Source organism: Aspergillus luchuensis, chromosome 3 (assembly GCF_016861625.1).
Source record: "Aspergillus luchuensis IFO 4308 DNA, chromosome 3, nearly complete sequence".
Lineage (NCBI taxonomy): Eukaryota > Fungi > Ascomycota > Eurotiomycetes > Eurotiales > Aspergillaceae > Aspergillus > Aspergillus luchuensis.
In genome coordinates this window covers 1369292-1382662 of record NC_054851.1, presented here as the reverse complement: position 1 = coordinate 1382662, position 13371 = coordinate 1369292, and the positions used below count along the sequence as shown (strand labels likewise).

The 13371-nt window shown below is 51.1% G+C and overlaps 3 protein-coding genes across 3 annotated transcripts; 2 read left to right on the top strand and 1 right to left on the bottom strand.

Moving 5' to 3' along the window:
* Nucleotides 1–372: 372 nt before the first annotated feature.
* Nucleotides 373–2685, bottom strand: TRP1 (bifunctional anthranilate synthase/indole-3-glycerol-phosphate synthase; the record flags this gene model as incomplete). The annotated part of the gene is made up of 1 exon (XM_041686996.1): nucleotides 373–2685. One exon carries the CDS (start codon nucleotides 2683–2685, stop codon nucleotides 373–375), a length of 2313 nt encoding a protein of 770 aa, XP_041540924.1.
* A 471-nt stretch (nucleotides 2686–3156) lies between these two features.
* AKAW2_30476A (nucleoporin) lies at nucleotides 3157–8790 on the top strand (the record flags this gene model as incomplete). Its single annotated transcript, XM_041686995.1, has 4 exons — nucleotides 3157–3224; nucleotides 3290–4226; nucleotides 4281–7379; nucleotides 7435–8790. 4 exons carry the CDS (start codon nucleotides 3157–3159, stop codon nucleotides 8788–8790), a joined length of 5460 nt encoding a protein of 1819 aa, XP_041540923.1.
* A 1746-nt stretch (nucleotides 8791–10536) lies between these two features.
* AKAW2_30475A (acyl--CoA ligase) lies at nucleotides 10537–12222 on the top strand (the record flags this gene model as incomplete). Its single annotated transcript, XM_041686994.1, has 3 exons — nucleotides 10537–11597; nucleotides 11681–11969; nucleotides 12091–12222. The coding sequence occupies 3 exons, from the start codon at nucleotides 10537–10539 to the stop codon at nucleotides 12220–12222; spliced, it is 1482 nt and encodes a 493-aa protein (XP_041540922.1).
* Between the last annotated feature and the right edge of the window lie 1149 nt (nucleotides 12223–13371).

Below are 13371 nucleotides of genomic sequence, written 5' to 3'. Positions count from 1 at the left end.
GTCTCTTCAGCTGACCGTATGAAGGGTGCGTTGAGTGGATATAAGGAATCTTAAAGGTATATAGTAAGTGGAAAGCTCGGGGAAGAATATAACAAGTGCTACTACTATTACGATACTACTCGATCAATGGCAGAATGGACGAACACTGAGAAAAGGAATAGGTGATTATCTCGTCAATGAAAAGTGAGGCTACTGTAAGCTGGCAAGAGTGTAGGATATCTGAAGTGGCCGTGTCATTGTTTGGCATCATGGCTATGGTAGATCCGAAAGGTATCAACAAAGTAAAAGGTAATGAGACTCAAAGAAAATCAAATGAAAAGACCAATGTGCCTAGTAATCCCATGCTAAGGGATATATAGAGACGATTGAAAGCTAAAGTCCCCTCACGGCCTGCACAAACGCGCGAATTTTGTTAAGATCCTGAGCGCCGTCTGACTCTACGCCAGAACTGACATCTACGCCAACGACTTTGCGACCAGATTCGCCAAGTTTCTGGACAATGCCAGCAACATTGGTAGGATCTAAACCACCCGCCAAAATAACGCGCAAACCACTGTCCTTATCGAGGACATTCTGAACGCGGGACTGGTCCAGCAACTCACCAGTTCCCCCAACGCCAGAATCCAGTAACGGTAGGGCGTGGTAAGCCCTGCGGGCGATTGCAGGCTCGTCAAGTCCAAACTTGCGGATGACAGGCACTGGGATCAATTTGGCCCATTCAAGCGGCTCAGATCCGTGAAGTTGCACAACGTCAAGTCCCAACTTTTGTTGCTGACTCAATATATAATCAAGGGGTTGGTTCTGGAAGACGCCCACGAGAAGCGCCCGGCTAGGGTGACGCAGAATTTTGGCTGAGTGATCAAAGTACTCCACAGATGTCGCAGCGGGAGGTTCTTGAGATGTGTGAAGAGTTTGACCAGCAGGTTTCGGGGTGGACCTGACCACTTGGGATATGCGGAGCGCCACGTCATCAGGGACGCATCGCGTTCGCCCTTGCACCATAATAATTCCAATTAGGTCTGCTCCAGCCTCGATCGCTGCTCGTGCAGCTTCTTCAGATCGAGTACCGCAGATCTTTACCAACGGCGATCTCCGGGACTCGCTGGAAACGGTTTGTGAGCTGCCTCCAAGAAGCTCAGCAATGAAAGCAGCCGTGTCTGCTGCCCGCATCAGGGCTTCTCCTACTAGGATAGCTTTGACACCCTCCTTCTTGTAAGCCTCCACATCCTTAGGCCCGGAGATCCCACTGAGAGCACACACGATGGTGCTGCTGGGCACCTGATCCATGAGCCGGCTAGTAGTGCCGAGATCAACCTCGAAGCTTGTGAGGTCCCTATTGTTGACACCGATAACCTCGGCTCCAAGATCGACCGCAATCTTCATCTCTTCGGGTGTGTTCACTTCAACCAAAGGCTCCATGCCAAGGCTACGGGAGTAGTGATACAACCGAGTGAGGAGTTCAACACTAAGCATCTTCACAATGAGCAAGACCGTGTCGGCACCGGCCAAACGGGCCTCTAGGATCTGGTATTCGTCAAAAACGAATTCCTTCCGCAGAATGGCAGGCCTGTTCGTCATGCCCTCCAAACTTTGGCGAACGGCACGCAAGTCGTCAATGCTGCCTTTGAACCATTCAGGCTCTGTGAGCACAGAGATGACACTGGCACCGGCCTTCGCGTACCGCCTGGCCTGAGCAGGCGCGCATGCATTTTCGGCTATCATACCCTTAGAGGGAGAAGCACGCTTGATCTCTGCCATAAGGGACAGTGGGTAGGGCGATTGTCTAAGACGAGCCGGAAATGGGACCTGGGGAGGGGCGAGATTAAGGTCGTAGGCAGCCTGGAGGTCGGCTGGCCGCTGCGAGGGGATAGTCTTTTGCACGGCGACAGCGGCTCTCCGATGGTCGTAGATCCTTTCGAGGATGGACAACTTCTTGTCCGTTTTCGGGGCAGGGTTTGAGGGAACGGTGGCCTTGGTAGTGCTGCTCTGCTCACCAAAATGTTTCCCGTTTCCTTCCCAGGTGCCTGCAGTAAGTTTGAGGAAATTGCGGAACATGATGCGGCCGTACTCAGTGAGGATACTTTCGGGGTGGAACTGAACCCCCTCCACGGCCAATTTCTTGTGTCTCACGCCCATGATGACATCCTTGTTACTGTCATCCGCCAACTGAACGGAAGAGGACACCTCCAGACAGTCGGGAATTGTCGCATGTGTACCAGCTAGAGAGTGATAGCGAGTGACGGCGAGCGAGCCAGGTAGTCCTTCATAGGCGCCCTTGCCGTCATGTTTAAGCGGGGATGTCTTGCCATGAAGAATCTCGCCGGTGACATCAACTTTTCCACCAAAGCAAGTAATAATACATTGCTGACCCATGCATACACCGAAAATGGGAATCTTGCCGCTGAAGTATTGAATGGCTGCACTGCTGATACCAGCGTCAGTCTCGGGGTGACCGGGACCGGGACTGATGACCAGCTGTGTGGGCTTTTTGGCGATCAGTTCCTCCAAAGTGATCTGGTCATTACGAAACACATTGACTGTAGCACCCTCGAGAACTAAGTACTGGTAGACATTCCAAGTAAACGAGTCGTAGTTATCAATCAAGATAACATTCGATGCGGTGCTCAGTTGGGCGGCCTTGGTGGGATGGTGGGGGGAATGATCGACGAGTCCGGAGTCCGCCATGACGAAAATCTGCGCAGGCAGGATCTTCAATTAGATGAAGTCGAAGAGCAATGCGATAAGGAAAAAGCAGCCAAGGGCGATGCGCATAGAGACACACTCACCTTTTTGAAGTTGAACTGTCAACTGCCGGAGTAAAGTGAGGGCGGAGCAAACATCGACGGTGGCTGCGGCCTGACTCAGATCCTCGGTGGATCGTGTCGCCTTCCAGATTGGGGTTGGTAAGCAAACGGCGCAAAACTCCAGCTCACCGCCTTGGGCTAAACCCAGATAGGCAGTCATTGTTGACCTCCAGCCAAACCCGCTCCTGGAATAATATTCTTGGGTTCCCGCCTTTGAGCTTGTGAGCTCTCTGCTTAACACTCTCAACTTGCCTGCCCTTTTGCTCCGGGTCTTTGTCGCTTTGGACCCTCGCGAGCAGCACATCCTTTCCGCATCCCATCGAGCATCTAGAATGATATAATTGTCTCGCCAATGGCTCCCGTCCCGGAAGCCTATTTCCCGTCCCTGGACAAGTGCTTCTCCGGGGACGTCCAGCTTCTGTATGGGCTTTACATTCGTCTCTTCCCAATTGACGAGCATTCACTGATTGTCTATGCGATCTTAGGTCCTGGAAGAGAGCCTTCCTTCATATATGCAAAATCGATAGCAACGTCGAAGATGTGGAAAGACTCCATGCCTTCCTATCGCATCCCGACAGCGTCCAAATCCTCTCGAATTGCCTCACCGGTTTTCCTTCTCCTTCCACCAAATCAAAATCCGACTTTGAATCTAAGACAGCCGCAATCAATGTTGAGACAAATGCGCAATCCTCGTATGATTTGAAGGAGATCAAAGCAGATGCTCTGTGGTTGAGCGAGAAGGCGGGTATTGATGAAATCAGCGCGCTCCGATTAACAGTATTAGAATGGCAAACCCGACCTGCCACGCGCCTTCTCAACCGTTTTGCCGACGAGGAAACAACCAGCTTGCAAAGCGCGGCGGGAGGTGACAATCTTCGTGTGTCTCTCGCAGGACCTGCCCTGGCCGAAATTTTCAATCAGAAAGCAGCCCATGTTGACGAGGCTTCCGATTTTTCTTCTGAAACTAGCCGCCGCCTGCGGCTGCGCAGCTTATATCTATCGGAGAGAAGCCATGTCGTCAAAGTGGCATGCAAGCTTCTTGCGTTGCATCTCAGAGATAACCAAGAGCCGGCTTCCCAGCGTTCTTTGGACCTTCCCTCTCAGCAGCTGTCCAAGCTAGGTGGCACAGTATTCAATGGAAAGTCCAAGGGTGAAGGCTGGCGCACGTTCAACAAGAGCTGCGTCGAAGCTGTGCGGAGTCGGCTGTCTTCGTTGGACAGCGGTGGTGGCTGGCTAGGCGCCACCGAGAGTAGCCAAGAAATCGAAGAATTATGGGCCACTATCCTTGTTGAGGAGGTAGTACATATTACACAGATGTTGTTCCTGCAACTTCAGGCGTCTACAGAAATTCCTGGTGCGGAGCTTCTGCTTTCTTGGCTTCGTCTGATGGTTGACTACAACTTCCTAGAGCCGCTCCGAGTCGTGAGTACTGCCGTATTATGTTTACCGCATGATCTTGTTGCTAACTACAAGAAGCCATGTCAGAATCCTCTGGAGCTGTTGGTCCCACTTCAAGGCTTCGTCTCTTTGACAACACTAGCTTTTCTGAAGCTGTCATTGTCGGTCCCATCGATCATCAACAATTCCTCACACAAAGGCCCGTCGGCTGAGGCACCTTACTACCTCTCAAAGGAAGAGATCGGCCAGATAAACGAGCTCTTCTTGACAGCTGGTGTAGAATCTAAAATTGCTAATCCAGCTGCGTTTTCCTGGGGACTGATAATGCATACTATGAGGGAGCTTGCACTCAGCGACAGAGAAAGCCGAGAGTTGGAGCAATTCCACAGTGCAGTGGATTCTTTCCAATCGAATACACCTCATTCGAATCCATCCAAAGCCTCGGAGATCACTTTGTATGAAGAGTTGCTCGAGAACGCACGTACTCCGACCTGCACAGCGGATGAGGCGATAACTCTTCTAAGCTCAGATGCAATGAAGGATATGGTGTTTGAAACCGTCCTTGTTCTGGCCACGAAAGTTGGGGCTACCTCAGCAGTTACTGACATTTTAACAAGCCAGTGGATTCAGCTCGTGCTTCTAGATTTCATCCGGACCGCTGTGGTGTACCTAGACTATTCCCCCGAGATCGTTGGGTCCACACTGGCAGTTCTCCAGGGCTCACCGGTAGAATCGCAGTGGTTTCACGGTGCCCCGTTAAACCCCATCAGCGACCCTCGTTCGGTTTTCGTTAAGGATGATGCTCTGATGGACAACATTTTCCGCATAGCGCGTTCTCGCTTCCCCTATGAAACAGTGCCTTTCCTGCAGCTGTGCCGTGCATTGGTCAGCAAAGATCTGGTGAATGAGGAAGGCCTTCCAGTTATACTTGGAGAATTGGAGAACATGGATTCCTTTACGCAGGTCGTACCCCATGGATTCCAAGGCTACGAAACGGTTCGCGAGGATGAGAACGCAAATTTCGTCACCCTTGTTCAGTCCCTTCCCATGGTCGGCACATCTCCCCGAAGGCAGCTTACTGATCAGGAAACCAGTAACGCCCTGGTTGTTACGGGCTCTTCGCAGATACCGTCTTCAGCAATTGGACAGGTCGTCTCCGAGTCAAGGCCTGCGGTGGTCATGTGGCACCATCAGTATTCCTGCCTGAGCTATCTCGGCAGCTGGCTAGAGGAATGGAATGAGAATGGAGGCTTTTCAGCAGGTTATGGAGAAGATTCCGTGGCCGATTCGATAGGTCTTTTGGCCGACCTTCTCTTTGCAGCAAAGGACTCGCAAGTGCAAAGCGGCGATGGCTCAAGTGCTAAGAGAATCTTGGAGATTGCGAGCGATGGGCTATCCCGCCAAAGCGACATTATCTCGCTTGTTTTCGAGATTTTTGAGCGCAATCTACCCAACATCGGACCCAGAACAGGATCTGATATTGTGATGGAGACTACAATTGCCTGTCTGCGATTCATTTGCGTCCTCATCGACGTTCTGCCAGGCAGAGTGTGGCCCTTACTTTCCCGCAGCAGCTTGCTGGGCTCTGATGGTAAGGGTGGCATCCTGACTGCGATTGTCTCAGCTACAGAAGTGACATCGGGAGACTATCCCTTCTTGCTGGGCTGTGTTCGTCTGTTCCAAGCAGTTGTTGACGACGCTGCTTCTCGGGCCGTGTTAAGAAGGAGCCCCAACGGTCCCAATGGGAAGGCTATTCTTCCTTCCGATTTCACCGCGGGCGTTCCCTCGCATATGTTGAGAGGAACTCTTCTGAACTTTGTACGGGTGATGGTGGAAGTTTACAACAGCAATGGCAATTGGAGGTTCAATGTGCCGGAACAGAAGCTTGAAATTAGCACGAAACTCGCAACAGTGTTTGAGAGGGTACTCTACTACGCTTATGGTACGAACGAAATCACCAAGCTGGACACCAAGATCACGGGCGTCTTTTCTTCGTCAGCAACCTATCTTCTCAGTGTCTTACGGCCGCAGTCGGCCGCGGATTTGCCCTTCAATTCCATCCTTCGCCTTATTGTCGATGGCCTTCAGACACCGTCGACGCTGTATCTCCGCTACATGATTTTTGTGCAAAGGCAGGTGTTAGCGACCTTGGACCTCTCGATCAGGCTGCTACAGGCGGCTCAGCTCCTTGAACAGCCACTATCCTTGCTGGAGGACCAACTGTTCAAGGCTACACCCGCTCTGATCAAACTGTATGCTTTGGATGATGCCTATCGGCTCCCGGTGGCTTCACTGCTCAATGTTCTCATAACAGGCGCAGCTTTGGACCCGGCAAATGAGCCGCCGTCCTTGGTCGGTCACCTGGGAGCGGAATCCGCATGTCTTTTCCTCGACGTCCTTTCGCAGTTTGACAAGCCGCTCAGCGATTCCAACCTGCGCTTGAGTATATGGCACTTGCTAACTACCCTTGTCAGCAAGCGCCAACAGTGGCTGGCCGTCTACATCCTTACGGGCACCTCACCACGCCAGTCGCTGAGGAAAACTGACACAGACAAGGGAGCAGCAATGAGGGGTACCCCGTTCCTGAAGATAGCACTTGATATGCTGTCTCATATTGAGCAGCTTGACCTTCAACTGGCTGTCGCGCTGCTGGAATTTGTCTCCCATGCTCAGGAAAACTGGCCATGGGCAACCCCAGAATTGAAGAAACATTCCCTTTTCTTCACCAGCCTGGTGAATTACGTCTCGAAACTGAAAATATCATCCCTGACCATCAAGGAACAGATATCTGCTACCCGTATCGCAGCTGTCGTGGCAGATATCTGCGCCGTGTATCTGCACTCAGCCAAGGAGATGCAGGACCGAGGCTTTTACAAGACTTTAATTCCGCTCGTGTCTTGGTATTCCAAGGATGCGGTTGATGTGTCCGGTTATAATGCCTCGCTGCATGCCAATCTGAAGAAGAATTTCGAGATGAGGTATCCCGGGTGCAAGCTCGTAGACTTCAAGCGCACACCTTTGCAGTCTCGCTACCTCGGCCAAGACTATTACTACGACATCCAACTCGGCAAAAAGCTCCTTTCTTATGATTTCGCGTGGACTGGAAGTCGCAACCAGGGATTCGCCGAAGAATTCCAGCGGGCCAATCTGAACCTGTCTTTGGTCGAGGCGCAAGTGGTAAGTACTGACCGAATCAATCAACGAAATTATTCTAATTGTTGGGACTGCGCAGAGCCTTCTTCATAGTTGGAAATTCTTCGCCGTCGAACACTGTGCGGACTTCATGGCGGACCGTGAGGTTCAGAAGTCGATGGCCGTTGTTGTGCAAAGTTGCCTGGAAGCCAACACCCGAGGCGTCCCGCAGGAAGCGATCTTCGAGAGGATACAACAAACTCGGGTAGAATTCGCCCAAGCTCTCCTCCAGCGACTGGTTGCAATCGGAGCCAAGGGTGCCGAAGTCTTTGGTCTCCTCAAAATCGTATGGGATGCTCTACGCACGCGCCGCGCCACCTACGAAGACGCATTGATCAACGATGACACGGAATATTACCGATCCCTTCTTAATGTCCTCTTCCTCGCTCTCCAGTTCCATCTGGATTCACCCTCGCGAACAGCACCTGAAACAATTACCAAGAAACCAGAGGTATCATCTAACCTGGGAATTATCGTTGAGATTGTGAAGGTGGTCGTCGCACAAGGGTTCAAGGCTTTGACAACCTACCTACATGATCAACCAGACAAGTGCACGCCAAAAGATTTCGCCATCCTGATCGCAATTCTGCAGAGCTCACTCCAAGTAAAGCACGTCGACCGCCTTTTTGAGCACATCGTCTACCATGTGGCCGACAATGACACCGCGAGACTGGCGACATCATTGTTCTCGTGGGCTGATCAGCTAGCTGTAGCCGGCGATCCGGTATACGGCGACCTCAGCATGTCACTCCTGGTTAAGATGTCTACGATCCCTATGCTGGCGGAACATTTGGCGGTTGAGGTGGTTCTGTCTCGGCTCTCCACCTGCCGCCTCACGAACATCCTGCGCGATTCGAAAGGGTTTGGGCCTTTTGACCCTGTGCCCCGCCTGTACTCCATCTGGACCGGTGGCATCCTTCCTCTGTGTCTGAACCTTCTTTACCACGTCGTTCGCACTGCGCCCGAGGTAGCGGCATTTCTCAACCAGTTCGAAGGCCAGCTCAAACGTGCTGCTGACTCTTTTGCTGCCGGTCGCACGACAGCGTCGGTCTCCCGAATCAGTCTGAGCATGGTCTCCGAGGCGTACTCACTGGCGCTTATCTCATACATCCTGACCCGATTCCGGGAAGCTGGAGCCAGCCTTGGCATTGATGCGCAGTCGATCCAGGAGCTCAAGTGGGACAAAGCTCAAGTGAAGGAGGATATTGAAGAACTTCTGGAACGGAAGCACAATCTTCGGGCGCGGATCGTTGCGACGAGTGAAAAGGAGCTGGAGTTGTCGCGCCAGAAACCGGTCGATGCAGCATCGGGAGCACAAAGTCGGCTGGAGGAGAAGATTGTGAGTGAGCTCAAGGCAACGTTGGCGTGCCTGGGAGGGGATGGTGACGAGGCATAATGACATTTAAAGTGACAATGGGTGTTCATAGCTGAATTTTATAAGGTGTGCGGGGGATGGTTTAATCGACTTTCTATCTTTTCTTCTTGGTTCTCCCTCTCTGTTCGTATAGTGATGATGTCCCATCTATTCCATAACCTCTGTCTTGTTTTCAGTCAGCATCATCTAGCCAGCATGCATCAATCTAGGTATACAGTGACTTGTCTCAGTATGTCTCATAAATACCAGTGATAAGGATCCATGATTCCACCAAGTCTGCATGCATGTCGCCAGTTGACTTATAGATCTGACTGCACTGCACATCGCCGCGGACCTCTTCTCCCTTTCCGTGATATCCCTGTCACACCTTCAGTTGCCTTGTTCTGTCGGTATAATAATTTCCATAATCTCCGGAACATAAACAAAAAACAGACCAGTGCTCAAGCACAAGGATGGTAACTACTAGTACTTACTAGCACCTATAGTCCTTCCTAACAGTACAGCAATGTGATGTGATAGTGATCAGTTCGATCTCACACATAAGATGTTTTACTATATGTACTTCCCTCGTTCCCAAGAGTAGTAAGTAGCATCCGAGGTACGTAGAAGTGCACCAAATGAGTGTAGATACTTACTGTAATAGGAAAGGAACACCACACCCCCGCTCTTGCTCTGACTGACAAAACCAACACCCAAACACCCAGCATAACTAGTTACCTGTTTCCCTCCTTACTCTTTCTGTTATTTCCCTCTCCTCATTTTTTGGTTATTCCCTCGGCTCAGAGACCACATTCGATGAACCGAGGAGCACAACCAAACCACCACCACCACAACAACAACAACCACAACCGATTGGCTCGCTCGGTTCTTAACTTTCCTTCCTTCCTTCCTTCCTCCCTTCTCCAATAAACCCAAATGCGGGGAAAGCTTTAATCCCCTTTCACCTTCTTTTTATTCCATTCCTACCCGCCTTACTAAGTAAGTAGTAAGTAGTGGGTGGTCGTAAGTACCTTCCCAGTGTAAAAGCAATAGTAACTATACTTCTTTAAGAACGTTGTGACAACGGGTGTCCCGGAAAAGCAGGGATTAATGAATGTGGGGTCCCTCTATTCATTTTCCCTTTGTCTTTTTTTTCTTTGTCTTGTTGCTTATGTGCTGACGTGGATGCATGGATTGTGTTCCTTGTTTCGGGGGGTTCGACTTGACTGGTCCGAAATACAGATGAGAGTTTATGAAGGAGTATGAGTGCATAGGAAGATGATGAGGGGGAATTTAAGGGAAAAAATTGACTTTCGGTGGGTGCCAGGGTTAATGAGTAGTAAGATGTTATATCATATTATACTGTTACTCCTATTAGTACTTGAGATAGGAATCGCCTCTTTCTCTCTCTCTCTCTCTCTCTCTCTCTCTCTTTTCTCTCCCTTCCTTACTCTTCTTGCTTGGTTCAAACTGTCGATACGAGGCATTGTTGCATTTTTGGAGGGATTACATAGTCCCTACTATTACGATTATATACTGCAAGGTGGGGTGTAAGGAGTCACTTATTACCACCACTACTTAAAGTCACACAACATATCATCTTTCCAACCGGGGAACACAGGGTTACTGCGAACGGTTATTCACATTTACTTACTTCTGTTGTCCAACTGCATGGGATCACAACAGATTGTCTGAGTTGTTCAATTCGCGCGTTTTCACACATTCCAATCATCTATTCAGCATCAGTATTACCAGTAGTAGTCATTTACCGTGCATTGCTGGCAAAAGATGCCGTTCAAGTCGCGCTGGCAGATTGACATCCCCAACACTCATCTGGCCTCGGCTTTGCTGACTTCGCCGACTCACCCCCTCTCCAAGACGCACCGCTGCTTCTCGGAGGCTGCTCGTCCCGACACCCACTACTTCACCCCCCACGATTTCCGTCTATGGTGTCAACGATTTGCTGCAGGCTTGCGCAAGCATGGACTACAGGCGGGTGACCGTTTATTACTTTACTCCGGCAATGACTTGTTCTTCCCTGTCGTTTTTCTCGGCACCATCATGGCTGGCGGCATCTTCACCGGCGCAAATCCATCCTACGTCGCCAGGGAACTGGCCTATCAGTTGCAGGATTCCGGTGCATCGTATCTGATCTGCGCCGAAGGCAGTCTGGACACTGGAATTGAAGCCGCGAGGCTGGCTGGACTCAACCGCGATCGGGTGTTTGTCTTCAACAATGCCATTTATGATGGTCAAGGACATGCCGTCAACGGCTGCCGCTACTGGGGCGACCTGATAGCGTCTGAGGACGAAGGTAGCGGATTCGCATGGGATGACTTGTCAAGCCCGGAGTTGGCCGATCGGACTCTGGCCCTGAACTACTCCAGTGGCACCACTGGCAGACCCAAAGGGGTCGAGATCACGCACAAGAACTATGTCGCCAACCTGAGACAATTCAACCACCTCTCCTACCTCAATCCGGATTGGAAGGACAAGCAGTCCCGCTTGCGCTGGCTCTGTTTCCTTCCCATGTACCATGCCATGGCGCAGAACATCTTCATCGCGTCTGCCCTAAGTCGCGATATACCCGTATATATCATGCCCAAATTTGACTTTCTCAAAGTTCTCGAGTACACGGAGAAGTTCCGCATCAGCGATCTCATCGTGGTTCCACCGGTGGCGGTCGCATTGGCCAAGCACCCTGCAGTCAAGAGCGGCAAATACGACCTGAGTAGCGTGGAAAGTATATCCTGCGGCGCGGCACCTCTAGGGAGGGAGGTATGTGTGGAGGTAGAGGCATTGTGGGAACCTGGACGCATCAACCTCAAACAGGGATGGGGCATGACCGAGTAAGCTATCCACCCATTGCTTTTGTATATTCAGTGGCGAAGAATCTGCAGGCTAACGAAGTTTCTGTTTTTCTCGCCTAAAGGGCTACGTGCTCTATGATGGGCTGGGATCCCAATGAGATATGCGAATCGGCGTCGGTGGGAGAGCCCAATGCCAACTGTGAGGCGAAGATCATGGCCGATGATGGCGTGACAGAATTGGGACGCAATCAGCGCGGTGAACTTTGGGTTCGAGGACAGAATGTCATGAAGGGCTACTGGAGAAACCCGCAAGCCACGAGGGAGACCAAGACGGAGGATGGATGGCTGAAGACAGGAGACATCGCTTATGTTGACGACAGCAACAAGTTCCACATAGTTGACCGAAAGAAGGTGAGCTGAAAAAAACAAGAAGAAAAAAAAGTCCCAGACTCGCCACCTGCGGTGCAGGCCAATATCCAACACATTGCTTCTGTCTCGTGTTGCATGGTGCTAACTGGCATGGTTTCGCTAGGAGTTGATCAAAGTCAAAGGCAACCAGGTCGCACCGGCTGAACTGGAAGCCCTTCTGCTGGAGCATCCCGGAGTGGCCGATGCTGCAGTCATTGGTGTTCCAAGGTGGGTTAATAAGAGGGGTTCAATCTAGCGAGCAAATGGGCTGATGTGGTGTTGACGAATAGAAATGACGACGAGAGTCCCCGGGCCTATGTTGTACTAAAATCCGGACAAACCGCCACCGAGAAGGATATTATGGCGTTCATGGATGGCAAAGTGTCTGCGATCAAAAGACTTACCGGAGGGGTGGTATTCGTTGATGCGATTCCGAAGAATCCTTCAGGAAAGATCTTGCGCAAGGCGCTCCGCGATCGCGCTAAGGAGGAGATGCAGAGAGATGCTGTTGCCGCTAAACTGTAGGCAGGCGCCTTCGCGGGGCCCTTCATTACATGCGGCACTTGCCCGGGACGCCAAATTGCCCGTCCAGTCGCATTGGCCGACCCAACCAGGAGGATGAGAGTTGTCAGATTCGGATATCGCCTGTGGTGGGGTGCATGCAGCGTAGTATTTGGAATGGATATGGAAACCCAATAGATCGCTGACGTGCGTTTGAAGAGAACCCGGTGCTTGGGTCGTGGGCTTGGAAATTGGGGGTGGAGAGAGCGATCAGATCCCGACGATAGACAGTGATAGTACCAGTAGACCCATAGCAATGCAGATGAATGAGCGAATGAATAATAGTGAATGGAGAATGCTTCCGGGGCCAAAAATGGCGCGGCGTGTTTAGTTTTAGTTGGTACTGTAGGCCAGGCCGGCCGAGGAGCCTGTGAGCCTGTCAGAGGGCAAAGACAGGGCAAATCTAGCGCCACACTGATCGCCGAGAACACCGCCACACTGGGGCGCTAGACGGATCTCGTTCCTGAGTCGCCCATCTTCGGGGAATCCCAAGGGAGACGCGGGATGAGAAGAGAGAATAATGTGAAAAAAAAGTGGCAGCCTGTCCAAAGTCAGATGTCATGAATGTCTCATAAAGCATAATCCACTCTGCAATGGCGAGCTGATGATAACTATATTCATGAACCCCCCACCGGGTCAGGACCCGAAAAACCGTGGAAGTCGAACTGGATCTGCGGCAATCCAGACGATCAATTTCATTATTCTGGAGGGGGAAATTCGGGAAAATGGCGCAGCTGAGGTAAATGGACGGGCTGTGAAGGGTAATGGAGAGCGACGACACCAGGAAGCCATGAAACAAACTGGTGATAGTTTAGAAAAAAGGGAAGGATGAGTAGGAAAAGGA